The sequence below is a fragment of the Caloenas nicobarica genome, chromosome 3, assembly GCF_036013445.1.
Source record: "Caloenas nicobarica isolate bCalNic1 chromosome 3, bCalNic1.hap1, whole genome shotgun sequence".
NCBI lineage: Eukaryota > Metazoa > Chordata > Aves > Columbiformes > Columbidae > Caloenas > Caloenas nicobarica.
In genome coordinates this window covers 64,402,706-64,429,185 of record NC_088247.1, presented here as the reverse complement: position 1 = coordinate 64,429,185, position 26,480 = coordinate 64,402,706, and the positions used below count along the sequence as shown (strand labels likewise).

Below are 26,480 nucleotides of genomic sequence, written 5' to 3'. Positions count from 1 at the left end.
TGTAATTAGCTTGTTGTCTTCACACAAACTTGACTGTTCATGAACCTAGTAATTTTAATCCTGTAAAGTCTGGTAGTTGTTAGTTGAAACACCGTCTGTTTGTGTTGTGGTTTCCTTGTTGTGGTGGTGGTTTTCTGTGTCTGTGTGTGGTTTTTTGTTGTTGTTGGTTTGGTTTGGTTTGGATTTTTTTTAATAGCAGAAGTTGGTGGGTTAAGATATAGTCAGTGCTAACACCTTCTCTTGTGAGTAACCTGCAGGCCTGACAGTCAGTCTTCCACAGCAGATGTGATTTGAGGTATAGGGGACAGGCACAGTCTGAAGCCTGTCTGGATAATGATCAGCACAACAGGGAGGAAACTAGATTGCATCTCTGGACTGGTGCTGCTTTGAGCCCTCAAGTAAACCTGGCTTTGTTTTTTGGGGGAGAGCGTGTTTTGGGTTTTGTTTGTTTGTTTTGAGAAATAAATGCAATAGAGGTCACTTAGTTGTAAGTAGTTAAATAGTAATCAGTTTTTAATCTATGAGCCGGTTTCTTATTACTTTTGCTACACTAATTGCTTAAGTACCAGCAGAGAATCTGTTCTTATTCAGCTAAAGCCTTAAATGTTTTATTTCCTCCTTTTCATAAATATTTAAAGATGCCATTGATAATTCCTACCTCTGAGCCTGAGAGCTGGAGGCAGCACATTCATCACACATAACAATGAATTTTAATTCTTGCTTTGAGGGAAAACATGGCTGAACCTTAATCACAAATGAAACACTTATGCTGAAATAAACACTTCCAGGAAAATCCTATGTGACTACATCAGCCGCATGTACCGTAACGAGCAGAGTGCTGGCAAGTTATAACATACAGACAGTCACAGAAGCACAAGAGACCTGCTGAGCCTGTCCTGAGATTTCAAAGTGGCTGTTCAGAGGCTGGTCAAGCTCTGCCCTAGTGCTGGCCGGGCTGTTTGCTGCTCTTTGGAGGCTGCTCCAGAGCAAAAGTCCTGTGATTGTCAGGAACCTTCTGGTCTCCAGCCTAAATGTACATGTGCCTTTTATCCTGTTACTACGTCTTCTCAGGCTTAGAAATATTCAGAGTTAGGAAATAGAAATTCCCAGTTGAAGGGGACCCTTCCTCTCTCTCTCTCCCACCTGCTGAGGGAGACACGTTGTCCCTCTCCCACTGCACCACCCGGAATAACCTCTTGTCGCCACATATTGGTGAGATCTCAATGTGGGCTTTTAAGTAAAAGTGCATGTTCTAGTCTTGTGATAAAATACAGACTAAGGGCAAGAATGGGAAATAACCCAGCCCAAGTTCCTGAATGTGAATGGGGAAGATGTTTACATGGGAGGGGCAGTATAGCAGACCTCTGTATTTATACTCTCTAGAAACAATTATGACATATCAATAGTAATCTATTCTCGTATTTAATATGGATACCATAACTGCCATTAATTCATGGAAATTATTAAGTATGAATTGATGGAATAATTTAAAACAGAGTTAATTGGAAATTGTTTATGAAGAAAAGTTTAATACAAATGAAGCTAACATGGCATTCTGCAAATTGACTGGAGCTCAGTAGAAGCCACTCTGAAAAACAGCTTCATTTTTAATGTTGGACCATTTATGGCATTATGACCGTGAAAAGTGGACTTAGCATAGGATTTCTTTTATGCATCATTAGGCTTTCTTTGGTGGTGCAAAGTGGTCTCAATTAGGTTGGGTAAATGCGACAATAAAAATCAGGACATTATTTTTAAGTAGAGCTGGTATGTTTTTAAGAACAAAACAGTTTTGTTTTTAAAAATCAGGTGTTTTAAGCAGCGGTAACCCGAGGTCTTTGCTTACTTCCGTGGGGAGCTGCGAGTGGGAGAGGAGAAGGCAGCGCCCTGCCGGGCGGGAGCCTGGGCCGGGGAGACCCGGCTGCCCGGCACCGGCTGCCGTGGGGGCGGGAGGCGCCCGGCGCCGCAGCCAGAGCCCCCGGCCCTCCCGCAGCCCAAACCCGCCCTCGCACCCTTTCCCGCGGCGGGGGCTGCGAGCTCCCCCGGCCCGCGGCACCGGCCGCCCCTCTCCGTGGTGCTGAAGCGGCTCCCGCCGCCCCCGCGAGCGCGGGCCGCGCGCCGAGGGCCCGCCCCTGCCGCCGCCGCCGCCGCCGCCGCCGCCGCCGCCGCCGCTGCCGCCGCTGCGGCTCCTGCGCCGCCCCCGCCCCGCGGCCCCGCAGCGCCGGGCGGGCTCTGGCGGGCGCCATGGCGGAGCGCGGGGCCTGAGGCGGCGCGGGGCGGCATGGAGGCGGATTTCGCCGCCTTCGGGAGCCCGCTGTGCGGCGAGGTCAAGCGCTTCTGCAGGCGGGTGCGGGAGACGTACCGGGAGATCAAGGAGGACCTCACCCCCTACAAGGATGACCGTTACTACCGGTACGGGCGCGGGCGCGGCTCTACCGGGGGCCCTGCCCGCCCGCCGCGGCTCCGCCCGGCTTCCTGCGGGGTGGCCTCCGCGGCGCTCGGCCGGGGCTCCGCAGCGGGGAGGTTGGGCGGGGATCGGCACAAGGAAGCCTGGGGCCGGGCTGCATGCGGCGACCCCCGGCCGTGCACTGGGGAGCGGCCGCCCCAGCCTCGGGCCTGTCCGCAGGCGGGCGGCGCCGTGGGCGCCTGGGCCCCGCAGTCCCGGGCGGCGGAGGCCCCGCCGCGGCTCTGCCCGGGGAGACGAGCTCTGGCAGCGCCCCTGGGCAGGAGGTCCAGCACCTTGTTCCTGCCTCACGTAGTAATATTCTTATACAGGCGATAAAAGCGATTCTGCTTGCATTCCTCTGTGCTGTGCCTTTTCCACTGGCATAGCAAGCCAGGGGAACGTGGGCTGTGGCAGCCGTGAAACAATCCTGGAATAGTTACAAAACTGGCTAGGAAACCAGAGAGGGTGGCAATGGCTGAGGTCAAAATGGACAGATATACTGAACAGACTACACCCGTGTTTCTTCTGTGTCTGGCCTTGATTTCTGTTTCCATGAGTGACCAGTGATGGCTGGAGAGTGTTAATGTTTTGAGATTACACAAGGCTAGGAAGGACTCTAAAGGTGTTGGAGGACTGGGTTATAAATTAAAGGGGTTTTTTAAAAATTATTGTTGAAGAAAGGGTCTGAAAAGTAGAATGAAAATCAGGAGAACAAATGCCAGAAACTACACAGAAAATAATATGCAGCCACACAAATACAGGTTGGGGAATGAACAGTTATGTAACGTTTCTGTAAATAAAGGGTATGGAAATTAGAATGCTTTATAAAATAACCTATTTCAACAATGACATTTTATACATGTCATTGTATAAAGGCAAATGTTTTATACATGTCATTATGTTTTATACGTGTCATATGAAAAACACAAATGTAATTCGGGGTGTAAAACAGGAGCACAGTTCACAAGATGTGAGAAAACTATGTACCTTAGTCACCACTCCAGACCTTAGCTGGAGCTATGTTGTGTTCTGGGCACCACACTTCAAGGTCTGCCAGTGGAAGAGAGCCTAAGGACAAAGGGATAGACAATCAAAGGCCTAGAATACAACTGTGAGAAAAATTTGGGGCTGTTCACCCAGAAGAAGAAACAGCCAAGGTGGAGGAATAGGAGTTTCTGTAAAGATAAACTTCATGTTCATCTTGGACAAGAGATTACTGAATAATATTAATTTGAGCAAGAAAAGTTCACACTAGACATTAAGAAAAAGATATTTGAGTGGGAAGGATGGTAAAACACTATAGAAAGGATTATCTAGGGAGACTGTAGCATCTCCATCATTGGAGGTCTTTAAAAACTTTTGACAAACGTATGCCAAGAAAGACACAGACCTGCCAGATACTCTCCTGAGACAGAAGGATTAGGTATCTTGTGAGGTCTCTTCCAGCTTTATTTTACTATGAATCTGAGCATATGTACTTCTGTTGGTTTCTGCAGTGCCCCAATTTTCCTGCTTAGGTCATTTTACTTCATTACCCTGGGTCTGTCTTCCCCAATGATGGGGCATGTGGTCCATTAGACTGAATTTGTCTCATTGTTCACTGTAGCAAAGACTACAGAGGCACGGAGTTTGGAAACACTGCCTGACAGCTTGGCAGAGTTTAACATAACCACCATCCTGCTCATTAAACAGTGGCTCCTTGTACCTGAGCATTGTGTGAGAAGCCATAGGAGGTGAAAAGGGGCGATGGAAGTGTACCTGTGTGCACTGGCAGCACGATTATGAATATTGGCACTAAAACGGCAAAAGAGTGGAGAGATAAGCTTTGGATTAACAAATAAGAGATTCTGGGAGAGGCATTTGTTCAGCTTTTTTTTTCCAGAAGAAACTTAAGCTCTCCATGGTAAATTGTCATTATCTCATTTTTATGACTAAAAGTGTGTATGGAGAGACTTTCTGTATTGAAAAGATGCTACTTCACTAAATCAAATGAGCTTGAGTGAGTGCTAGAGTGCCCTTTCTTCAGTGAGAGTATCCCCAAGAGGTGTTAGCCGCAGCCTGTCTGGAATGAAATGGAGTAATATTAGGCTCTTGGCAAGGAAATAAGGTTTCGTGACTTAGAAATCATGCTAGTACTTCTCTCCCTTCCCAAGATCTTAACCTAAGTGACCTAGCATAGAATAAGTTTACTGTTACTGTCCCTTCATATCTGCTATTCTGGTGTTTCCCTTTAGTGTCACTGACGGATGTAGTAATGGCACCTGCTTTTCAGATTCCTGGCAAGGAGCAGAGTGTCTAGTCATCATTTCTTGATGCTATCATGCATTCTTTTTACTACCAACTCTTAGTTATGGGAAGGAGAATTATGTATTTCATCCTCTTCTTTCTCTATTTTATTCAGTACATTTGGTCAGGTTATAAATGAGCACACTCAGGGATGTAATAGAGATACTGCTGTGATGGCAGAAGGAATTTTGGAAATTTGATACCAAGGAAATGCAGCATGGTGTGTCTTCAGGGAGATTCTCTAAAATAATCTGGTTACTAAATGCAAGTAATGTACCAGACTAACAAAATTAAGCAATAGTAAACCAAAAAAGGCATGTTTTTTTCCTTTATCACACTGTGTTCACAAATGTGCAGCCGTCAACCACTGCCAGCCTTAACTCTCCCCTCCTGCTGGTGGAGCAAAGCCATTTGGCCATCAGCTGGTGGTTTCCATCACCTCTTCAGAAATGGTGCAGTCTGGTCCGTTAAGTGGTAGGGAGAGGGTGGATGAGTTTGCAAGTAATCAATATTTGCTAGGAAAAAAAAAGGCTGCTGCAGTGTCACTCCTGATTTCTATAAGGACATCTTTCTTGGAGTGCCAACAGGTAAACTCAAAACTGGAAAGCTTTGGAGCAGAACTGATACAGAAATGGAAAAACACCAAGTCTCTTTGTGACTGGCAGGGGAATAGCTTGTCTTGACTCAGGGATGCTTATGGTATGCTGTGCCGGTATGTGCTCATTCTCAGTGACAGAGAATGCAGTGCGAGGGGATGACGTAGCTCAGAGATGGCTGATGTGCTCTTGCTGCATGGATGGCTGAGTCATTTCCACTCTGAGGCTGTCCCAGTTTAGTGACATCTTTTGGTGATGGTTTCCTTTAAATCACAGTGCTCTTGAACCTGTGGTTCAGCTGTCTGTGAGCAGCCTGCTCTTTGGCTAGGGGTGGCAACTAAGGGTGGCAGGCTTCTCAGCCATCTCAAGCTACACCATCCTCACTCCACAGAGCCCCAGGGCACTCATCCACACTGTAGAAATGAAAGGGTGTCCATGTTAGTAAGTTTGTTTCTGCCTAACAGCCTCGAATAGTCTCTAAATTGTTCCTCCTGGTGCATTTCCCATAAGCAAGTGCTACTTTACCCCATCATCTGGGAGAAGATGGTGAGGGCAGGGAGAGACATGGCTCAGCACATCGATTAACTCTATCTGTCAAGGCTAGCGGTCTCCTTAGGCAGACATGGCACTTTATGGTGTGCTTGCAAAAGAGACTTATATTTACAGACCAATGAGCACGATATTAAATAACCTCATTGGTAACACCAATACAAAGTTGGTCTGGACTTAGTACACCTAAGATCACTCCGTGGTACACCTCAAGATTCTTAGTGCAGTAGGTAAGCTCAGGGAAGGCAGAAGAGAAAAGTGTTACGCTCTCCCATCAGTCCTGGAGACTGCCACAAACTGTATCAGCCATTGTATTATCACAACAACTTTACAGAATCACAGAATGGCTGGGGTTGGCAGGGACCTCTGGAGATTATCTAGTCCAACCCACCTGCTAAAGCAAGTTCACCCAGAGCAGATTGCACAGGAATGCATCCAGGCAGGTTTTGAATGTCTTCAGAGGAGACCCCACAACCTCTCTGGGCAGCCTGTTCCAGTGCTCTGGCACCCTCAAAGTAAAGAAGTTTCCCCTCATGTTTAGATGGAACCTTCTACGCTTCAGTCCGTGCCTGTTGTCCCTCATCCTCCACTGAAAGGAGTCTGGTCCCATCCTTTTGAAACCCACTCTTGAGATATTCATAAGCATTGATGAGATCCCCTCTCAGCCTTCTCTTCTCCAGGCTGAACAGACCCAGCTCTCTCAGTCTCTCAAGAAAGATGCTCCAGACCCCTAATCATCTTTGTAGCCCACTGCTGGACTCCCTCCAGTAGCTCCACATCTTTCTTAAACTGAGGAGCCCAGAACTGGATGCAGTACTCCAGATGCGGCCTCACCAGGACAGAGTAGAGGGGGAGGAGAACCTCTTTCGACCTGCTGGTCACACTTTTCTTAATGCACCCCAGGATGCTGTTGGCCTTCTTGGCCACAAGGGCACATTGCTGGCTCATAGTCAACCTGTTGTCCACCAGGACTCGAAGGTCCCTCTCTGCATCGCTGCTTTCCAGCAGGTCAACCCCTAACCTGTACTGGTGCCTGGGGTTACACCTCCCCAGATGCAGGACCCTACACTTGCCATTGTTAAATGTCATCAGGTTCTTCTCTGCACAGTCCTCCAGCCTGGATTATTATTCTAATCTATATCCCTGAAAAAACTGCTCCAAACAAGCCACTTGAATGAACAATTTGTTCTCTGGTGTCTATCCCTCCCACTCCAATATGTTCCCTCCTCCCCAGCACAGCTCCTGGCTGGGATGGCAGGGCAGGGAGAGCTGATGGGGGGCTGGCAGCTGACGGCTCCCTCCAGTGCACTAGGCAATTTAAAGTAAACTATTGGTACTAAAAGGTCTTAGTACCAATGTTAATAAAACACCTGAATTTTTCTCTCTTCAACATGTTGTCAGTGTGATACACAAAGCTTACCAGAAGACACCAGGCCTCACAATCAGATGACAGTTATTTCAGTGGAGGTTTCATAAGTCTATCGCCTAGCTCACATCAAAGAGTTCAGCATGCTGAAAACATTTTGATAGGAAAGCAAGCAATTAAAGTGCCTACCTGATTAATAGAGAGTAGAGGGCAGGAGGGTGGCCAAATTGTGATCTGACATCAGACCTGCAGAACTATAAGTAACAACTAGGTATTCTTGAAAAATCAATTTCTAGGTTAATGAACATATCCCGCTGAGCAATCAGCTTATACAGGGAAGCATGTGTTGACACTGAATTTAGTAATAATACCCAGAGATTAAGATAATTGACCTATAATCCAACCTGCTTTAAACAAGGGATACGTTTTAAACTCCTATCATGCAATAATACGACATTTTGTACCTCAAAAAGAAAAGACTATACACAGGATATCATGAAACATATTATTTAACTTACAGCTTTAATTAATGCTTGATGTTGCTTATACAGGTAACAGAAGAGGTATTCTTAATTTATCAATATCTCCTATTGTGTTTCGAGTTCCTTAAAACATAACTAGTCTTCAAAACATGTGGGAAAAGTCCATTCACAGTGCTTCTACTGCTTTGGCAAAAAGACCGGAGAATAACACATTATTTGACTCAGCAATGAAGAGAAGCTGTTTATTTTTTCTTAGAGAAACTCTATTGCCTGTGTGCTTCAGAGAAGAAACTTGAAGTTTGCCAGAGGGGGCTGTTGTGATAATCGTACACTTCTTCCCACCTTCTTAAAATCTTTCCCAAGTGCTCAAAGTGCAAGTCTGTGAGAAGCCAAGGGGTCAGCAGGACCTTGCTGGAGAATTGCAGTCAAATTCCCTGAAGGTTCATCCTGCTTCCAGCCTAGATCCAAGCAGGACCTTCAATGGCCTCTTCAAACCACAGCTACCTCTCTTTTCTTGTTCCAGGGCTCACTGCTGGGTCCTGACAACTGGGGGAAAAACCTGAATGACAGCCTACACAGCCAGGGCTAGAAGGCTTGAAACAGCAGCAGGAGGAGGAGACTAACACTGTAGCTTTGTGATTGCTTTAAGCTGCCATAAGCATGCTGTGCAGCTAGAAGAAGCCACCTACCTCTCCTTTCCCTAGTTAAACGTTTCTGTTCTCTTCCTCCTCTGCCAACAAATATTCATGTAGCTGCACAGTGACTTGAGCAACTGATCCAGCTGAACACCTTTTTTTTTTTTTTTTTTCTGAGTGACTTTTAAATCAGACTATTGCCATTATCTTGTTCACCACTCAACTGAACTAACATTTGTGCTGGCAGAAAATCAAAGCGCTACAGAGGGGCTGGGTTTCTTCTTTTGTCACTAATGCTGTAGATATGAATATAAACTGGTCATAAAACTATAGTGTTAGTGTTAAGGAGTTCCTTGTAAGTAGAATCCCGGCTGAGCTAGTATGCAGCCTGTTTTTTCATAGATCAGCCTGCCTCTCCTTGCCAGCCTCATTCACCATACACTGTCCAGTTTCTACAATAGATGAGGCAGACAGCAGCTTCCTGCACTATTTCACCCCTGAGCAGGTCAGACAAGGCACTGAGGAGGAGAGTTGTTGTGAGGAGCAGAGTGAGACTGTGACTGTGTTTGTGGATGGAGAGGGGTTTCACAGTGCCTCTTCTCCAGATGTTTGTAGACTCAATGCTATTATTTTCACAAGACTTAGAGGGTGCAACCTATGTGTTTACAATGTATTCACAACCTTTTGAAAGTTGGTAGATGGCAAAGAGAAATGTGGTCCCATAGCTATAAATGAGCTGGATTTCAAGCTCTGCCACCCACACTGGTTGCCAAGTGACTTTTGGCAAGGCTCAGTCTCTCTGTGCTTCAGTTTCCTACCTGTTCAACGAGAAGAATGTATTTTTGTTTTGGTGGAGTATGAGGAGAATAAATTCAACCATGTTGTGAGACATTAGAGTGCCAGAGGAATTGGAGCAGTTGCTCAGATGTGCGCACATAAACAGCAGCAATCGTAACTCTGCAACTGCATTTCCCAGAACACTGGAAATGGTCACAGATGCTGTAAGGCCCATTTTGTCATTTTCTGGCCAGGGAGAACTTGTTGGAGAAGCCTGAAGTGTGGTGAAAGCTACACACTGTATGTGATAGTCACCTGTGACCGAATGACTTCCAGCTGTGGCTCAGCAGTGCTATCCTGTTCTGAGCAGATACAGTTTGTCAGGTTGTCCTGATCACTCAAAACTTTATCTTCTGCCCTACAGTAGTGATTCTTCTTGATTTAAAATTTATAAATACCTTTCCTTCATCATTTGGTACTACGCATTTCTCAAGACAGCCTCTTTATGAGATTACTAAATGATCAGCAGTGCTGTAAATCACAGATCTAACTGATGGGATAAATACCAGTATTATTGACTGAACTAATTCCTGGCATGTTTCCTTTGGATTTAGTGGAGTTACACAGGTCACCAGTAATGACATGAATTACCCCCTAGGGCAACTGAATGAAATGAATAATATTATTAATGATAAGTACCTTTGAAAAGTCACTGCAATAAAACCATCTTACCATCTAAGTAAGCTTTTAATGGAAGTATTTGATTGCTGAAGAGATAATTTTTAAATTATATGCTGACTGATCTATCTAAATATTTCTGGGGTCATCCTGTGATGGCTCTCCTATATCTATATGACAAACACCAAAGCTGGGAACTGACTCTGAATTTCATCCTAGACTAGACACCAAGTATCTCCAGATGCTTAAGTAACTGCTGTGCTGGCTTTTTATAAACAAATATTAGAGCCATCAAAAATGAATACAAAAAATAACTTGTCAAAACCCCTAAGCTTGCCTAATTCTCATAATCTCTACCCAATGTGTTTGCTGACAATCTTTGTTGCCCAGTTGCAGGATATGTAATAGGAAGGCAGAAAAACTCCCACTTTATCTCAACATTTGTGCAAGAATAAAACAGAGTTAGGTGGTCTGATCTGGAGATTTTTATTATGTAGTGTGTTTAAAGCAGTAGCTTACTCCTAGGATTTAATTTCCAGCGCTCGTGAGCTGACTAAATCATCTGTAAAGATGACGCATTAATTGCATCTCTTGAACACCACAAAGCTACATGCACATGGCTGCAGCAATGGCATTTTCATTCCATTGATAAAGCCACTGCCATTTGATCAGGCCGGAAAAAATCAGATTTGCAGACCGGAAGGCCGTCTCTAAGGGGCAGTAAACATGCATACCTTCAGCATGGATAAGCCACGTCAGTTCTTACACCTGTAATGTGTTCAGAACCACTTCTCTGTCTTACGTATTCTCTGCTTATACGGTTACATTTCTCTCTGATGAGCGTGGTTGCTACCACTACAATACAAGCCGAAAAAGGACGCCGGGACCGTGGGAAACACTGCTGTCGCCCCGACAGAATGATGTATTTTGGCGCCCCAGTGCCCAGCGGAAGAGGACAAGGCGTACGCCTGCTCACCAAAGCGAAGGTGCCGCTTCAAAGCGCCGAAGCTCACCGCCCGATCTGAGCCGCCTTCCCGCGGAGCCTCCCCTCCCGCGGCCCGTGCCTGCGCCCCTTGCCCGTCCCGGCGGCTCTCGCTGTGAAAGAGCGGCGGCTGCAGCTCGCGGTACCGCGCAGGAGACGGCGGTTTGCCGCTCGGGCTGCGGGCCAGGCCTCGACCGCCGGCACTGCTCAAAGCCGGGGCCGCCAGCCGCCCCTCTGGGCACGGCGCCGCAGAGCGCAGGCCCGTGTCCTCTCCGGCTCGCCGTAGCGCCGCCGCCCCCTGCCAGCAGCGTCGCCCTTCGGCCCCGCGGCGGAGGAGCAGCGGGGGCTGCCGTGACGTCTGCGGAGTCGCGTGGCGGCCGGGTGACGCACGCGGAAGCCGCCGGGAGGCCCCGCTGGCGGTTGTGCCACGGCGGCGGCGGCGGCGGCGGCTGCGGGGGGAGGGCGGGGGCGGGGGCGGGAGGTGCCTGCAGTGCGCATGCGGCGCCGGGATGGAGCCGTGAGTGGTGGGCGGGGGAGGAGCGGGGTGGTCGGGGCTCGGTCGATGGCGGGGACCCTTGCGCGTGTCGGGTGGCGGTGGTGGCGGCTCGCGGCTCTGCCCTCGGGCTCGGGCACCGGCGGCGGGAGCGACCGTTAAACGGCCGGCGGGGGCCGTGCCCGCGGGGAGGAACCGGCAGCTGCCGCCGCCCCGGCCGCCGGCGCCGGCCGCTAGCTCTCGGGGGGCCGCGCAACACCCCGAGGCTGCTGGGAGCGGGACGGGCTTGTGTGGCCGGGGCCGGGTCCAGGGCGGGGAGGACAAGTGCCTTCCCTGGCCGGGCGCGGTGATCGGAGCTTTTCCACGGTTAAGCCCTGCATCTTTTAATTCAGCTTATACGCGTTAATTCTCATTAAGGAAATAAGATCAGCGAGGGCTGAGTTAGTGTCTCTGAGGCTACAGTTCGCCAGTCAGAAACCTGACAGTAACTACCCATTTCTTTAGAGGAACGCTGTGATTTTTTTCTCTTACGTGTTGAATAAACTTCCCTGTGTCTCTACTCTCAGATCTTGTCTGTTAAGGAAAAAGAAAAACTTGTTTTCCTGGATATGTCTCTGCATGGACACAACCACAGTCATGACTCATAATTCAGACTTCAGTGAACACAACCAACAAGACACTAAAAAAAAGCCCAAACCCACCCAGTGCATGTGAGCTGTTTAGCAGAGTCACAGTAAACTGTCAGTTGTCATGTAACAGTGCTAGGTAGTACTGTTAATATTAGTTGTATGCATCTTGTTATGTAGTCATGTGCTGCCTCATTAGTTATTAACCATGGTGGAGTACAACTGCAAGAAGGAATTCAAGGTCTCCTGAGGGACACCGAAACAAATAATGTCTTCAAACTGTGAGAAAGCGCAGTATGTACAGATAGACCCAGTACTATGAATGTAGGTAGCATATATAATCATTTAAATCAAAGTGATTTCGATGGTTTTATTTGGGAGTGAGCCTGAAGTAGAATAGTTGGAGGCAGAAATGTTGAAGCTAGTATGCCGGGGAAACTGCTGTGCATAAAAGTGAGTTATTTCTGATTTTAATATCAGCTCTGTGCTACCTACTGCTTAGTCTTGCTTTTGTCACAGCCTTCCCATCTGTAAAGTGAGGGTCTTAAGTGAAGACTGTTGTATGAAAGGCTCTGTTTTTCATGATAGTCTTTACCTCTAGTAAAGACTCTGTTGTGCAGGCATGAGAAGTAATTTGAAGATGAGGAATAGCCTGAGGAATATTTTGCTTAACCATTTGAGCCACAATTTTACTCAAAGAGCAAGTTTAACCTACCTTTACATCCCACATATGAATGGCTAGTGAAAGACTGCAGTTGTTACAGCTGTGTATTTCCATAGTTCACTCTAGTACAGATTACATTAGTGCAGTTTAGTTTTTACTACTATTTGAGGTGTCTAAGTATAATATTTCTCTGTATCTCAGTGCTTTCTGCTCCTTTGCAGTTAGTTTCAGACATATCCAATTTAATTATGAAATATTTAGTTTCTCTCTGAGGATAAAACACAGTACAGGTGGTAAAAGCTGCCTGAGAAATCTGCAGATGCTTGGATGGCTGGTCTTTGGCTTCTGACTGCCATGGCTGGGCTGGTTAAAGCATCTTCCATTGGTAAAGCAAGGCACAGCTCTTTACTCGTTTGAATAAGTGCTTCCAGAGTGAGGAACCTTTTTTGCTTTTCCCGTAAATGCCTTTCAAACATTTCATTCTTTATGAGACCTTTCAGATGTAAGAAAGAAGCTGCTAGTGGGAGATCATCAACTTGCAGTTATGTATATTCATAAATTTTATATAATCTCTTTCCAAAAGGCAGATGTTAAACAATGAACAGATGGGAAGACCATTTTATCTGCTTTGTAAGTCAGTTGGTAATAGGTTGAAATTCGACACTTAAACCACACAAGGAAATTCTGTTATTGCGGCGAGGAGCAATGAAGAATACATCATCCGATAGTAATGCTATAAATTGTTTGCTGTCAGGATAAATGTAGTTAAGATTTGCCTGAGTTCTTATATTTGCTCTTACAAAAAATGTGGAAGTTGCCTCATTGACCTGTGAAGTAGCACATCCAGTAAGTGGCTTAAATGTGACTTCAGGAGCACCAGTATGAAAGAAGGGAAAACACATGGTGTGTCCCTCCTCTCTCGGGGCTCCTCTCTTTGTTAAATGCAGCATGACTGTTCTTAGGTAGGTGTATACCTACCCATTTTGACTACTAGGTGTTGTACCACCTGGAGAGGAGTTGGAATAAAGAATGAACCAATATCTGGAACGTGTTTCTTCGAAAGCTTGCCAAGAGCGTATTTGCTCTGGTGTGTGAGTAAACCAAGGTGATAATTGCCAATAGCTGTAATGCTGTCAGTGTTGGCTGGGTGAATTCCAGTGACTTTTCTGTAAGGACTGTGGAGACGAAGCTGCTTTTCATGTTCACATGATGCACTTTATAATGTCTATGAAAACTTGGAAAACAGGAAGCTTATCAAAAGAACCAAGAATACGCATGGCAAGTCAGAAGTATCCTGCATCAGACAGTAGCTGTAAGGTGGATGCCCAGGTGTAAGCTCTTAAGAACAGCACGAGCATATGTGATACTTTTCTATGTATATCCAATACTCTTCCAGTCTCCAGCTATTCTTGATCCATGGACTTTCCCATCCAGATCTGGTTTCTATGTATTGAGTCATCCTTAGTGGATGCTCTTCCATGAAGAATTTGGTATCCACTTGAACCCTTATAGATAATTTAGGCATATCAACATTTTATGTACCATTTTTACATATCAAGAATTATCTTGTTAAGGTTAGTATTTTGGTATCTCAAGATAATATCCTATGCATGGTGTTCTTAGGCAGAGAAGGAATACCAGGTCATCTGTGGAACTGAAGGAGCCCTTGGAACAGTAAGGAAAATGCACCTTAGTTATTTTAGTACTAGTACAGATGTAGTAGCTTTCAAGTGATTTAAGTGCATGAAGGCTGAGGTGTTAAGGCACTGACTTAGGGAAAATACTGTAGTTATATCCCTGCAAAAGTTCTACAGACGTGTCCTAGTTTGAAATGTTTATATTAATCGGCATTTTTCAAAGTCAACTTAAAATCTTACTTGTCTGTGAGACTTATGCTTCTTTAAGATGATCTCTGTGGCTGAGATCTGATCTGTTGCTATTTATGACCATGATAATTTTGTGTACATTTTATTTTTGCCTGTACAATCAGCTATTCTAGACTGGTGTGGGGTTTTTGCTCAGGATATGGCATGTAGCAAGGGAAGTTACACTGTGTTTGCAGGTGCTTGTCCCTGGAGTCCTGTAGAGCCAGTTTGTGCAAACTTGTAGCATTTACAGTTACTTGTTTGGAATTCTCATTACTTCTTGGGTTTTTCTCCCTCTCCCTACAACCTTTGTGAGTTAAATTAACATTTGGATCTTTAAAACTTAACAGTAAAGAAATAATGTAATTATTTTTGTAGTGTCTCATTTGGAGAGAATGTAGGAGTTTTATTTCAAGCTGAAAGGGAACACTGTCATCGAAGTCTTATGCTTTCATTTCTTTCCATTATGGTGCTCCTACAATTTTATCAGAAAACAAACCTCCCTCTGTCCCCACAGTCCTACAGCTTTCCTGTATAAACAGTGCAGCTTTCTGTGATCATGCCTAATGGTATAGCCGTAGAAAATCAACTATATGGTGGCTCAGTTCTGGCATAACTCAGAAATAAATGTTGGATGTATTCTGAAACAGTGGATTTGTTCTTTTCTGAACTATGCATTTAAGAAGAAGGAAGGTAGAGGAGGGATATGTTATGCAGGGTTAATTCTTTGGTCATATTTCCCTTAAGCTAACAGAACTGGAAATCACCTGTTTCCAAGAGAATGCTATTAGTCCTTTCAGTACTTTTTTCCTCTCTATTTTGTCTTTAATCTGATTATAACTACCAACCAGTTGTGGAAGAGATGTCATTGCTTTTATGTGTATTTGTATTTAAGTGGCTAATAATAAACTTAAGTTCAGGTTTCTCCCAAGCTTTGGTGGAGCTCAGACAAGAATGCAGAGCCTGAGCATGCACATCTAGCAGATCTGGAATTCTGCCTTGCTGCTTGTTAGGGGTGATCCTGCAGGGGTGAAATATATATATAGAGGGTAGAACACTTATTGAGATCCTGTGCAGGTAACTGAGTTGTTAGTGACGTCAGTCCTTTTAGGTTAAGCTGTTATTGCAGCAGACATGGTATCTCAGAGGTTTAAATTATTAGCTTATGAACTAAAAAAATTAACTTTTTCTCCCTCTGAGTTAAGAAATGCTTTCTCTCACTCAAGTCTTAGGACAATAGAAAATCCTAGCATAAAAAGAATGGGCAAAATTCAGTTTTGGGGTGTGGGTGTGCGTGCACATGCATATGTCTAGTAATTCCTATTAGTTATCCTTGCTCTATAAAGCAGCATTAGTTTTTTTTTCCTTAGTGTTACACGTTACCATGAGTTTGATTTAATTTTATCTTTGTGGAGGAATGAATGGGATCTGTTTATTTCTCTCCTTTAGAAATATGACTGACAGCTGATTCTGTGCTCTCTTTTGCTTCCTGCAGGCTGGCACCGATGCGATTATATACACTGTCCAAACGGCATTTTGTCCTGGTCTTTGTAGTGTTCTTTGTTTGTTTTGGTCTGACAGTCTTCATAGGAATAGCAGGTAAGGATGCTGTCTTTAAAAGTTTTTCTATGCTTTGTCTAAATGTGTTGGAATTTACAGATGTATTTAGGTGCTAATGAGCTTACTGCCCCTGAGATGTCTGAGCAAGCATTACTTTTGACAGGGAGGGGGAATGTTTGTTCCATCTCATTTTTTCATAGGAGTACTACATAGACAGATTTGGTATTTGCAGCTGCTCTGCAGGGAAGAGTCAGTAAACCAAACCAAAATCAGTTTCATTGTAACGTCATTTTTCAGCAGACTGGCACATTAATTTTCTTTGTATTTGAGTCTGTAAAATGGTGGTGCTAATACGTGATTTCCTGTGAGGAAGTTGGTAACTGTTTGTAAAGCCTTCTTGCATGATAAGTGTCACAGATATATAAAATATTTTAGTAATGTAAAAATATGAATTTCTGTTGTCGAACATATATGAGCTTAGGTTTCCGGTTTCAAAGACCTTTGTGGGAGCCATGACGTGATCTGGGAGGCTAAGCACTTATTGCCTTGATACTTATCCTGGAGATCAGAGAGATTTGTAGAAGCCTGGGTGACAAAGATGCAGAGTGGCGTGAGGCAGATGGAAAGTGTGGGACCTCTCTTTTTCATGACAGAGAACTTTTCCAGGTCTAAAAACGTAATTGTAAAAGAAGTCAGTGTGCTATCACTGCAGTGTTAATAAGCTAATACTCTGTTGTCAGGATAGCTTTGTCAACACAGAAGTGACAGACAGGGAGAGAGAGGGACTTTTACTTAATAAGCAACCTGCCTCTCATGTAAGAATTATTTATGGATGTTACCACTTCTCCCCACTTTAGTGCTTATTTCCATGTCACTCAGCATGTTCTCCTGTGCCACTCTCTCACACCTCCTGACCTGTCTGTAGGGCTGTCTCTACCTCTGCCCTGTCCTTCACTTCCTTTAGAACAAGACAGGCTGCTCAGGCCTGAGACTTATTCACTCCTGCCTGCCTTGGAAAGAAGAGGGGATTAATTGAAGGCAGCTGTTTGGGCTTTTTGTGCCCATCTGTGCCCTGTAGGCAGTAGATTCTTCATAATAGCATTAAATAATATGATCTGTCTGTGAAACAAAACCTTCTTTCCTGCTGTTTGATTTATTACAGCAGCCTAACGTCCAAACAGACTTTCAGTTCACAAAGGTTAACCACTGTTATTCCTGTGACTTGCCTAAGGGTGCTGAAGGGCATTATTTGGCCACTAAAATACCACGTAAATACACTTACCATGGTATTACGTAATTTAGTGTCATTTGGCTATTCGGCTTAAAAAGTGAACTTTATCTGTAGTTCTGTATTTATACTGCCCAGTTGCAGGAAGTTCAAGAAAGTCGTTTTACATAAGACTAGGCAAAAAGCAGTGTTCCTGGAAGAGAAAACTGAGCATTTCATTCTTAATCAGTAGCTGAATCTGAGAGAGAGCTGTGTTTGTGTTTTGTATTGTGTCTGCATGCAAAGTGGTCTGATGATGTGGTTGCCTTGGGCCCAGGAGACTTGGCTGCTGGTAAGAAACACTTGGTCCTCTGTACCCTGCTGGGGTCTCAGGACTTGCCTGTGATGCCCTTCAGAACTGGTACAGCTGTGGAATTCTTGTCCTTGTAAGATTGGTTTGCTGGATAGTTTTGTTGACAAACCCTGAACATAATTCATTATTATAACTTAATTATTTGTAAAAGAATGCTTGTTTACCTTGGGAGGAGACTCACTGAACACTCACTGTGATGTTTTTCATGGCTTTTGTTGACAGCTCCTTGCTTCCTGTGAATAGAGGGAGGGGCACTAACAACAGGGTACTCACTCATTAGAGGGTGCAGCCTGAGCAAAACTCACCAAACCCACTAAGTAAATAAAAAGTAAAAGATACATCCATATTTTCTGTGCTACTTGAATATGCCATTGCCCATACTCAACATCTCTATGTGCAGTTTGGCAAGCCTAGAAGAAGTCTTGCTTCTCATCAGAGAAAACAAGGCAGTTTTATCTGAGGTGGCTTTTGCTCTCTTCAGTTCTTGTAACTCAAGACAGATGCAGACTTTTTTTTTCCCAAGTTACACTCACTTTCTTTCCCTTTTCCCAATGGGTCTATGTTGTCTTTGGGGTGAGACAAGGGCAAGGGAAATACAAGATGCAGAGCTCATTTCTGTACCTGTGCAGTTTTCTTGTTCACCACCTCAGGGTGGTTCTTTGCTCTCAGATATGATTCTGTTAACTGAGCAAGACTAGAAGAAAAACAATAACAATGTAATTTAATCACCATTTAAAAATAATATGAACACAGCTTTGTTTTGGTCAGTTGCTTTAAAAAGCTTTAATATACTGCCTGCTGGAGGAGTAGTAGTTATAGCAGTAGAACCTCATTTTTTTGGTTGCGGTTTTTAAAAACTGGGACTCTGATCTCTCTGCATCTATATTGGTTCGTATCTTCTAGTAAAAAACAAACCAAAACCAAAACAAACACAACTTCACAACTTTTCAAAGGGTCTCATTCTATTGTTTTTGTTAAGACTTAATTACTGAAATATGATGACTTACCAACTGTGAGCTCTTACTGAAATTGAATTATGCTTTTCAAAATGAAAATGCCTTCCAAAAATCTGCCTTCTTTATATGTTCAACAATGCAGAACTGACTTTATAGTGGGTGGCCGTTAGTGAAGTTGAACTGTAATTCTAATATGAAGCTTTCAGTGTGATGCGTGAAATTCTTCATTTTTACACTTAAGGTCTGTGAGATGGTTAATATTGTAATTAGAGTGATTACAGAAACCCAAGCAATGCTGCATGTTTAGATCTGTCATGACAGCTAATGTAAAGTGCTTCTTGCACAGAATGATCCCATATTGCTCCTTTATAAACTTCCTTCTTTTCCATTGTTTCTCTGTAGTAACTTTGAAGTCCATGGTCTGTGAAAAAACTGCTTTTCTTGCATAAATTTTTGAATACTGAAACAGCATGTTTTGAGGATTAATAAATTACCTCAATTTGTTAGACCGAATATGTAAAAGGAGAGACCATTTGGACAGAAAAATCTTACTGTGACTGGGAAGCCTCTAGAGTGACCCAAATACCCACGTATATGTCCTATGTCCATACCTGCTGTACATCACCTCTGTGTTTGTTCACACCCCAGTGTATGGATATAAACCTTTTCCTGCTTTTCCCTTTCATTTTTATGGTTTAGTCCCTCTGTGTATGTACATATGCATGCATGAGTCCATACTTTTGTGTATGTACATACATGCATGCATTCCTCTTTTCCCCAGTATCACGTGCTCTTGCATACCTAAGGCGGCCAAGGGGAAACTTACTGCTGTCTACAACTACTTTATCTGGGGATACGCAGAAGATGGGGCTAGACTCTTCTCAGAGGTGCATGGTGATGGGGTCAGAGGCAACAGGCACAAGCTGGAACACAAGAAATTCCAGTTAGATATTAGGATTTGTTTTCTTATCATAAGAGTGGTTAAATACCTGAACAGGCTGCCCAGGGAGGTTGTGGGAGTCTCTGTCCTTGGAAGTGTTCAAGACTTGAATTGACACAGCCCTGAGCAACCTGAATTAAACAAGAGGGTAGACTAGATGGCCTCTGGAGGTCTCTTTTAACAGAAATTATGATTTTATTGCTTCCCATTTATTGCATACAGAACTAGAGGTAGGGTGTGAGTGGATGGATGCCATTGATCAGTACATGTTAAGTGTGTGTGTCTGTATCCAGAATGATTGGAGGAATGGTTGCCTGAAAAGTCTGGTAGCAAGCTGAACATTTCCTACTACAATCGGACATGAAACTCCATTGATTAAATTGATTGTCTGTTTTAGGAGAAATTGTTTATAGAACTTTTATGTAATTATGTTTATTTATGTGATGATATACACAATATATTATAACCCCAGATTTCTGCAGAAAAGGAGGGGCCCAATCTGAGTAGACTGAGAACTGTTCCTAAACAAACATGTGGATATCTTGGTTTGAATAGAACACTGTGCTGAAATTCCAGCACTAGCCAGAAAGTACTGTTATTATGACTGTACAAGCAGGTACACTACATGTACATAAAAAAGTATTAGCATCATGCACTCAAATACAACTTTTGTATTTGCTCTGATATCTGAGCCTTGAGAGCAGGTATTATGGATGCCGTGTAAATCAGGTAATAGTAGCACTTTGGCTATAGAAACTTTACAGTGCAATTAAATATGCTGGTTTTTTCAAGTGGTTTTTGCAGCCCTTGCTGAGTTTCAAGTTGCTGTAACAACAGTGCCACTGGTGCTTAGCTAACTTTTTCTGTAGCTGAGTACTTTCGTGGCTGCAGTGTACAGCTTAGCTTGGGAAAAATACTGTGTGGTTCGTTGTACTAGTTTAGAGTACACATGCAGGACTTCTGACACGGAGTTCTTGATTTATAATTTACTTCCTATTTAATCATGCCTAGAAATACTATGGCAGAGAGGCTTAAAGGAACAACTTGGCTTCAGGCCAAGTTTATTAATTTTATTGAAATATCTAAGTGATTTATCCTTCAGCTTAAACATCCGAAAAGTGGGATAGTATTTACCTGCTTTACAGGGAAGTATTTTGTACAGTTTTTTGAAATCCTGTATTTATGTTGTTACTTATCACTAATACACATACTTCGATATTGTTTTCTTTCTTCCTTCTGGTATATTGTGTAGGTCCTAATGTAATTGAAACTTCTGTAGCAAGAACTGACATAAATAACAGCCTAAAGGTAAGAGTTAATTAATATAGCTGGATTACATGAATGGCTCTATTTGATATAGGTAATGTTAAAGCATTCCCCTGCTTCCCCCGAATGAGTTAAAGTATTTAGATTTCTACTGGAAAACATCTTGGCCACATGGTGCTTTCCATTTTGAAATTGAACGTGCGATATTGAACTACCACTGTGTTATTTCATGAGTTGCTCAGCAGCAATTTCTAGCCTCCTACTTTTGTGAGCAGGTAAGGCAGGGAATTCTGTGTGTTTCTGCACAGTAATTTCTGATAAAGTAACACTAGAGTGTTGATAGGATTTCCTGGTGAGTTCATGTTGGAGATTCTTATAGGGGACCCAGAAATAAAAATTGAGAACACAAACTGAAAACCAATGATCTCAGTGGCAATTAATGATATCCCTCTTGTGATCTTCCTTTCTATCAGCTGGGAAGGAATATTTCTTTTCATAGTAATTGTTCACTGCCATGTGACCAAGCCATGGGATCTGGCTTCCTAACATGAACCTTCACATTCATTTTCTTGAAAGTTTTCATATTTTGGTTCTCAGTTCTTGTATTTTTATTTCTGTCTAGCTCTTCACTGTCAAGCTAATATCTAAAGTAATTTTTGCAAAAGCGGTAAAAGGATTTTGTTGGTTTGTTTTGATTTTTTAAGTAAATTTTCTTTAGATACATTGAAATGTTTCTTTTTTTGGTCTGTTAGTCACCTATATATGTTTGGATTGGTACTGTATTATGTAAAGCTTATTTTTATATCAAATAACTAAAGTATTTCCTGCATGTAGGTTTTATCTGTTAATGATATCTTCCATGCTTTTGTAGTGAATGTGGGATTTTTAGAAAACCTAGTGGAAAAATAGTTGTTTTCATAATTGTAGTTGAACAGGTTTAAAACTGTGTAGCAGATAAGGAGTCACAAAACTGACTTTTGATGTAAAGTGCTAGAAATTACTTTATTTTCAGGCTAGGTCTCAGGATTTTGTTTTTCATATTGGAACCTTTTTTGTTTTATTGCTGCTGCTTTTATGTGCTCTAAGTAGTCATATCCTTCCTTACTTCAGTGCTGTGCAAAATACGTGTGCTCTTTAAGCTACTTCCCTGGAAGACTTATATTTGAGCTGCTTATCATACTGTTCACAGAGCAGCACATGTTAAATCTACTCCCCAAAATATTGTCACAAATATAACTAACATGCCTTTTATCATTGTAGCTACTGATATATCATGTAACAGAATAGCAGCTAACCTTGTGGGGTTTTTTACAGCTGAAGCCTTTTAATTTGAGTTCGCCACCACTGTCTACTTACAATCAACAGCTGTGGCTGACCTGCGTAGTTGAGTTGGATCAACAGGATGGTAAGAATCTTACCTAATTCTCAGGAAACTGCTGTAGCAACCTATATATTGTGTCTTTAATTTCATCTGTCACATACACGATCCTGTGGCTTTCTGGCTCTGTTTGGTGGGTTTTTTCTCTGAAACAGTTTCTCTCTCTCCATACCCTCCCCCCAGTAAAGACATGGACAGCACTAATCTTGAGAACTGAAAGCAACAGGTATATGGGATAAGTTGTGTGTTATTTCTGTGAAAGTATTAGTATTTAGAGAATCTTTGTCTCCCTTCATTTGGGGAAGGGGGGAATTATATGTGTAGATTGTAATGATACTAATTTTTCAAGAAAACTTCCCTGTAAATATGTAAGAAATACTGTATTAGTAATTGTTGATTTGCTAAGATTCAGTACAGGGCATTTGTGACTTACTGCCAAGGTATATAAATAAAAAGTGGTTGTGGTTTGTTTGTTTTGCCTTGGTGTTTTTTGTTTTTTGGGTTTTTTTGTTCATGTACTAGACCTCTACTCCAGTAAAGTATAACTGAAAAACTTTGGGTAATTATTGGATATCATATGTGTTTTAAACTGTATTTGAAACTCTATTTGACATTTCATTTTTGCATGTAGCAATAGCTTAATGTTTTCTTTTTTAATTACAGTATCTCTCAAAAAGAATGTTACTATGACAGTCAAAGTACTTGGAGTGGTAAAGGATGGAAGCACACCATATGTTAATAATCAAGTTCACAATCGGACAAGATTACTCAGTTGTGCACAAGTATGTGCTTACTTAAATGAAACTCTGACGCAGTACATTTTCTTTCAATCTGTTTGTGTGCATGTTACATTACATTGCAAATGAGAAGCATATATCTGTTAAGCACGTCTCAGGAAAGACTCTGGAGCATAGTCTTATTTATAATTGCAAGCCAGCTAGTAATGCTGAGCAAGATACCTACCTATCCATTTTTTTCTGCTTACTTCTATGACTTGTGCCTATTACTCCTTAAAGATCCCTCTTTCTTGTTAGAGGTCTTTGCCAGCAAAGCAGTGTGTCCTGCTTAGTCACCTAAACAGATTTAGCAGTACTGAAGAATGGAATATTGTAGTAGAAGGCTGTATATAGTGCTCTAGAGGAGAGAAAAATTCTCCTCCAACACCTAGCAGAGAGTCTGGTTGAAATCAGCTGGCATCTGTGTTCTGAAAAAGCCAAATTTCTTGTCACCTGTGAAGAAATGTTTAAGGTTTGAGTTTCTAGTATAATTTTAACTGAAATTTTTAGGCTTAGAGACATCCAAAACAGCTTCCTCGGATGTAAGCCCCGAAGGAAGGGCATAGCCGAAGTTTTTTGCGATAAGCATATAGCGTTTTCTTTTTATATATACAGAAATATATGAAATCTGCAGAAATTAATGAACAGTGTTCCATTAGATTTAATTACACACAGCCAAGAGTAATATGCTTGGGTTTTCTCTTTCTTCCTGTTAACTTTTACAGATGAGTTAGTACAAAATAGTCCCATCTCACAATCGGATGACCTAGAGCTTGACTGACAGAGTTATTCAGATCCTTCCTGGTGCTGCAAGCAGTTGTTTTCAGCAGGTTAAGTGAAAAGCTAGCCTTGTTTATCAGTTCAGTCAGATTGGTAAGGCCTGTAATAAATATTATCAATATCTGGTCATTTAGAAACGAATTCTCCAACCTATACTAACAGTGCATGTTCTGCGATAAATTGAAGGATTTACATACTGTTTTTCACTGTATGTGTTCACAGAAATGCAGCGAAATCATTGTTGCTCACCTTGGGTACCTGAACTACACTCAGTACAACATATTTGTTAGCTTTGAAGATCTAAATAAGTTAACGTACAACATCCACAATATTACTTTCACAGTAAGTATAAGATTTTATACTAGCAAAAGAAATCTCTAATTGCTAATGCTGTAGAAGTCTCCTTTAGCAGAAATAAAAAAAGTTGTCCCATTTTTGAAGATAAACATAAAGATGCAGCACAATTAATTTTTCTGTCACTACTAATGTCAGAATTATTATAGCATTTGCTGTTGTTAAGGGTCTAGACCATTTTTTTAAACTCATAAGTCAAGATTTTTCCTTCAGAACTACTAATGCTGTTTTCTGGAAGAGATAAATTTAGTCTAATTCCCGGCAGATATTTTTAACAGTATGCAAGCTAGACTAGAACATCCAGTTTTCTGCATTTGCTTGTAGACATGTTGCCTGTCTAAAGCATGATATCTTTTTCAGACTTTCCAGGAAGTGTATCTGAATTAGCAAGATTTCTCCAGGCTTTACAAAAAGCATGGACTAGAAAGAAAAATGAAGATTTTTATTTTATTTTTTTTATTTTACTGTGCTTATGCAGAAGAGAAAAAAGCTTTTTCAGCTAAAATAAGCAGGCTAATAAAATAATTCACTAAAATAATCCCTAGTGAAACAACTAGCTCAGTTCATAGTGCTAAAGATTGCTTATAAAACAGTTACATCATCAGTGTGTGCTGATTGGCTCCAGAAGGAAATTTAGAAACGTCTGCATTTGGAGCATACGGAGCTAAACCCAATTTATAATATAGGTTACTATGGTGTATTCTACCTATATGCAACATTCAGTATGTCAGAGCAAGTAGCAAGCAAAAATCTTAGTGTAAAGCAAGTGGTTTTTACATACTAAATGCATTTCCTGAATATTAATATTTGTAATATTCTAGTGCATAAAGCACATCACTAAAAATAAGCTCTAAGGGGGAAAAAAACCCAAACTCACAAACCCTTTGCTTAGTTCCAGATTTCAAAAAGGACAAAGTGTTGGAGCATTTATAGCTGTACCATTTATTATCTTGCTTTGCAGGCTTCCTTTAAGGCACACTTAACCCAAGGCACACAAAACCCAAACCCAAAGCCCTGCTTTCCCACAGCGACTAAGATTGCCAATTTATTTCATTATTACAGTGGTTTATGGTGGCCTCAGTTGAAATCATAGATTGCCTGTTGTATAATGGGTTTCTTTAGATATAATTTTCATTCTATGTTTATGGTTTAAAAAGACAAGACAGAGGTTGACAGATTTAAAACATTGAAAGGTAAAGCTCCGTGTTCTACCAGGGAGTTTATGTTTCAGAAGTGGCTTCAAAAGAGAAGCTTACCTAGTATGAGACAAATTGTCAACAGAGCAGAGTTCATGCAAACTGACATGTTATAATTAATATTTGTGCCCTTCTAATAATTAGAGGAGAAGAGGGAGCTTTTCCTCCTTAACCTATGAAAAAAGTTCTATATTTCTGGTTAGGTCATTTATCCTTCCCTTACTTGATTTTCTTTCTTCCACTTCTGAAACAAGAGAATAAACTTTAAGAAAACAAACATATTACAGGAAGCATAACCAGACCTTATCGACCTCTTCATAATCAATTTATACATCTGACCTTGGTAATAAAGAAGAACATACTGAATTGACTCAATAATTGACATTCAATTGAAAACAATGAAGAACATCTTTTTTGTCCTGCGGAGTGCTATAATGTATGAGAACACACTGAGTATGTTACAAAGTGGCAGGGTAAAAGAGAAGCAAGGATATTAGGCTGCTTGGGTTACCTTTTCATCAGATAGTCCCATGGGTATGAATTTATCTTTGTCTTTCCATGGTGACATGTTGGAATTCAGTTATACCTTTAAATTTTGAAAAGCCAGAGAACTTTCCAGTGTCTGCAAAAACTACTAGTTATTGATCTCATATGTACCCTGTCAAAACATTGCTCATTGGGCTGTTTTTCTTCTGTTTTGTTGTAGTGGAAAACCTACAATCCAACTTTTTCACAAGTGGAAATATGGTTCCGATTTGTCTTCGTAGTTCTTACTTTTATGGTCACGGTAAGATTTTGTTTCGGTTTTACTGGAGTATATTACATAGGCAGCTGATAACACTGCTCTGTACTGCTGTGTTTAGTAACTTAAGCACAGGCAGTAGAGCTGACATATCACGGAATAGGTGTAAAAATGTTTCTAAAATACTTACGTAGTTGCTGCTTTTATGTTTTTACAAGTGATATTGAAGGAACATTCAGAAAATAGGATAAATGGGAAAACTTGTTTTTCTAAACTCCAATTTTGAATTGAACAGAAAGAATTTTGCTTAAACAAAGGAAATTGTGATTAGATGCTGGAAAATTTTTTTTTTTGCAGTGCAGGTAGGCTCAGACATTGGAATAGGATGCCCAAAGCTGGGCTTAACATCTCTGAAAATGAGCAAAACTCAGTTGAATCTGATCTTGACCTAACTTTAAAGTGGTCGCTTCCTTGAGTGTGAGGATAGGCCAGATGACCTCCAGAGGG

At 42.1% G+C, this 26,480-nt stretch overlaps 1 protein-coding gene across 1 annotated transcript in view; it reads left to right on the top strand.

Annotated features, from left to right (window-relative positions):
• Nucleotides 1-2,281: 2,281 nt before the first annotated feature.
• Nucleotides 2,282-26,480, top strand: part of TMEM181 (transmembrane protein 181) — a 38,593-nt gene continuing 14,394 nt past the window's right edge. Inside the window, exons 1-7 of the mRNA XM_065631145.1 lie at nt 2,282-2,412; nt 15,941-16,044; nt 20,734-20,789; nt 22,062-22,152; nt 22,789-22,907; nt 23,904-24,023; nt 25,938-26,018. Coding sequence (XP_065487217.1) covers nt 2,282-2,412; nt 15,941-16,044; nt 20,734-20,789; nt 22,062-22,152; nt 22,789-22,907; nt 23,904-24,023; nt 25,938-26,018 — 702 coding nt within the window. The remainder of the gene's footprint in view (nt 2,413-15,940; nt 16,045-20,733; nt 20,790-22,061; nt 22,153-22,788; nt 22,908-23,903; nt 24,024-25,937; nt 26,019-26,480) is intronic.